The sequence below is a fragment of the Camellia sinensis genome, chromosome 1 (genome assembly GCF_055761805.1).
Source record: "Camellia sinensis isolate YWXY chromosome 1, ASM5576180v1, whole genome shotgun sequence".
In the NCBI taxonomy this organism is placed as follows: domain Eukaryota; kingdom Viridiplantae; phylum Streptophyta; class Magnoliopsida; order Ericales; family Theaceae; genus Camellia; species Camellia sinensis.
Window position 1 is genome coordinate 204,037,904 of NC_138961.1, and position 3,554 is coordinate 204,041,457.

Here is a 3,554-nt window from a genome sequence, read left to right on the forward strand (position 1 = left end):
CTCTACCATCTACGCCGCAATAGTAGTGGTGGCGGTGGCTGGGACGGTTGTGGAATGAGCGATAGAGGAACAGCCGTGGTCGGCGAAATCATCGGTCTAGAAAACGTCGTCTTCGTTGAACTTGTCGCCGACGACATGGGGACAGTAGAGAGAGGGAAGAGAGAGAAAGAGAGAGAGAGAGAGAGAGAGAGAGAGAGAACGTCGAGAATGTCATGACCCAAACCCGTCCCTATAGGTTTAGCGTCATAACCAGCCAGTAATCCTCGGATTACTAAAGGCCTCTTACCAGATTAGCAAGTAATAAGGGGCTGCGGAAGCAACTAGACAAAATAAACAAAGTCCAATGAGCTGTGATGACATACATAGGACAGAGTAAGTCAAATATATTTATATTCATAAGCATGCTAGTCAAGGGACACCAATATTCACAAATATTTACAGACTGTAGCTTCTAGATCCTGACTTTACAAACAGACAGAGACTGGCATAACTACAAAAATAGCCATGGCAATTGACTTCAACTGGAACCTCCTCGGTAGGCGCAATGGTTGGCTGACAAAATTGGGGTGTAGGCCATCAACCCCGGGCCTGGTCTCGTACTTGCTCACCTACATACATAATATAAGGAGTGAGCTAAAGCCCAGTGAATAATAACAGAGTAAAGGGGTTTAATGAATGATGACCATATTGAATACAGAAATCAGAAATCAGTCCCTTATCAGATCGGAAACATAATCATATTCGTATTAGAAAAGAATCACAGTCATATCCATATTCAAATCATGTGTGGTACATTCCCCTTAGCACAACATATCATGTTAGTCAAGCATAGTAAGTCCCATAATGGAACCTCTGGTACCGGGTAACATATCCGCGCCACGGTATTGTTTTCCCCAGGCGAGGGCCTGTGCCATGGTATTGTTTCCCCCGGGCGAGGGCCTGTGCCATGGTATTAACCCCCGGGCTAGGGTCTCATGACCATGTGCCTCAGTATTGTGTCCCCTGGGCGAGGGCCTCGACTAAGGATACCACGTTTACATTTCAAGGAAGATTGGACAATCATTCACTCATTCAAAACATAGCATTTCAGAACTTATCATCTCATGTCATTGGAAAATAATTAAAGTTAAACATAACTTTACAGAGTTATTACTCACAAACAATTGGTCGGCTCGACTAGAAGGTAAAATGGCTCTTTACTTGTCCTGAGGTGTGTGACCTACACGAACACGCATACAATTATCCGCTTGAACCACACGCTCGAGTTAGACGTAACTTATTTCGTTATTCTTAGTGTGTGCTTAACCATTAACCTCATTATGGAGTCTTAAACATGGCTTAGGAATGCCTAGGATGGGATGGAGATGCAAAGATGCACTTTAAAACACTTTTTAAAACTTTGCTGAAACAGGGGTCCCGCTCGAGCGTGTACTTATACGCTCGAGCAGACATGCAAACAAAAGGAATATGCTCGAGCATGTATTACTCTGCTCAAGCGGACTACAGGCTACAGTAAAAGTACTGGATGCATGAAATTCACGCTCGATGGGCGCTCAATACCCGCTCGAGCGTGAGACACAAGTCCTCGCTCGAGCGTGAATTACCCCGCTCGAGCGGACTGAAAACACAGGCAAAGTACTGGATACATGAAATTACCGCTCGAGAGTCATTTTACCCGCTCGAGCGTACTGCATGAACCCAGTATGTACGCTCGAGCGTGGAGTTTCCCGCTCGAGCGTGAGTCCAAAATCTGGAATTTTCAGATTCGAACCTCAAGCTCAAAACTCAACTACAATGCATCAAATTCGACCCTTTTGGGCTAATTTTCTGAAAAACACTTGTAAACTCATAGTATAAGATGTTTCAAAGCTCAATTTGTAAAATCAAAGCCCAAGGGTGAGTCAATTGAACACAATTTCAAGTAAAACTTCAAGAATTAAAAAAGAACAAAACATGCAAGTGTTCAATTGAATCCAATGCTCCAAGAATGTAGCCAAATGCAAGATTAAACTCAAAATCATGATGAACTCATGGACTATAACTAGAACATAGCCTTGCATGCAAGAAATTCCACGAAAACACTTCAAATTGTTATGATATGAACATGCATGCATGAACTAAGCTTAAATTCAACATGTTTGAGCTAATTCTTGGCTTAGGTAAGTAATTTCATATGAACCATGCAAGAACTAACTCAATTCACAATTAAGAAGGTAATTCTTCTACCTTAAGTCTTCAATTCCAAGCCTAGAAGCTCAAGTATGCACACAATTCTTCAATTCTTTCAAGTTCATGCTCATATCTCTTGTTGAAGACAAGTCTCTCACACTCTCACTCCTTCTCACGTTTTTTGTCTCTAAAGGTTGGACAAGAGTGATGTATCAAAGGCTTCAAACAATGTTGCAGGTAGTGGCCCACAAAAGGGCAATTTCGTAAATAATTGGACTAATGTAATTTAACGTTATTTAATCTAGTTTAATCGCTCCGAACCGAAATTTAATTAAACCTACCATAAAATTTTATAAATCCTAACTAGCACATAAATCAAGTCAATTTCTGATTCGGACGCCGATAAGGCTTTCAATTCGCAATTTAAAGTCAGAGACATGAACAGATCATTTTATCGCAAACAGATAGAAATACGTAAATAATGCAATACACATGCATATTAATTCCAAATCCTTCCTAGATTACTGTTAAGCATAATTAATCACGAATTAGCATTAATCGGAGGTCGGGGTCATTACAGTCTTCTCCCCTTAAAAGAGTTTGGTCCTCCAAACTCGAATTACCTTTATTCAGAATTAACATTGGGTTCAAAGGGAACAAGTCCGAGTATCTCTTCATCATGTCTTCCTCGGTTTCCCAAGTTGCGTAGGTTCCTCCGTGGTTCTGCCAATCAACTTTTACCAATGGTATTTCTTTATTTCTCAACTTTTTGATCCGGTGACTCACAATCTGGATGGGTCTCTCCTCATAAGTGTAGTCATCTTTCAGAAGCACTTGTGTCGGTTCAATGATGTGAAATGGATCTCTCAAGTACTCTCGAAGCATCGATACATGAAAGACGTTGTGCATATGTTCCATTACTGGAGGCAAGGTTACCCGATACGATACTGGATTGATCTTTTCGAGAACTTCATAAGGTCCAACATATCTTGGCCCCAACTTGCCCCTAACACCAAACCGAGTTTGACCCTTTATCGGGGTCACCTTTATGAACACATGGTCTCCAACTTCATATTCCCTATCTCTCCTTCGAACATCGGCATAGCTTTTCTGCCGACTCTGTGCAGTTTTCAGACGCTGCTGCATCAGCTTCACTTTCTCGGTCGTTTCTTGCACAAGTTCCGGTCCCAACAAAGGTCTATCACCTACTTCAGCCCAATATATCGGAGAATGATACTTTCTTTCATATAAAGCTTCGTAAGGAGCCATTCCAATGCTTGAATGGTAACTATTGTTGTACACGAATTCAGCTAATGGCAAGTAGGTCTCTCAATTCCCCTGGAAGTCTAACACACACATTCTGAGCATATCCTCCAGTGTTTGAT

The 3,554-nt window shown here is 41.6% G+C and overlaps 1 protein-coding gene across 1 annotated transcript; it reads right to left on the minus strand.

Moving 5' to 3' along the window:
* Positions 1–2,706: 2,706 nt before the first annotated feature.
* Positions 2,707–3,315, minus strand: LOC145822319 (uncharacterized). The gene has a single exon (XM_082919023.1). It carries the CDS (start codon positions 3,313–3,315, stop codon positions 2,707–2,709), a length of 609 nt encoding a protein of 202 aa, XP_082775149.1.
* Positions 3,316–3,554: the final 239 nt, after the last annotated feature.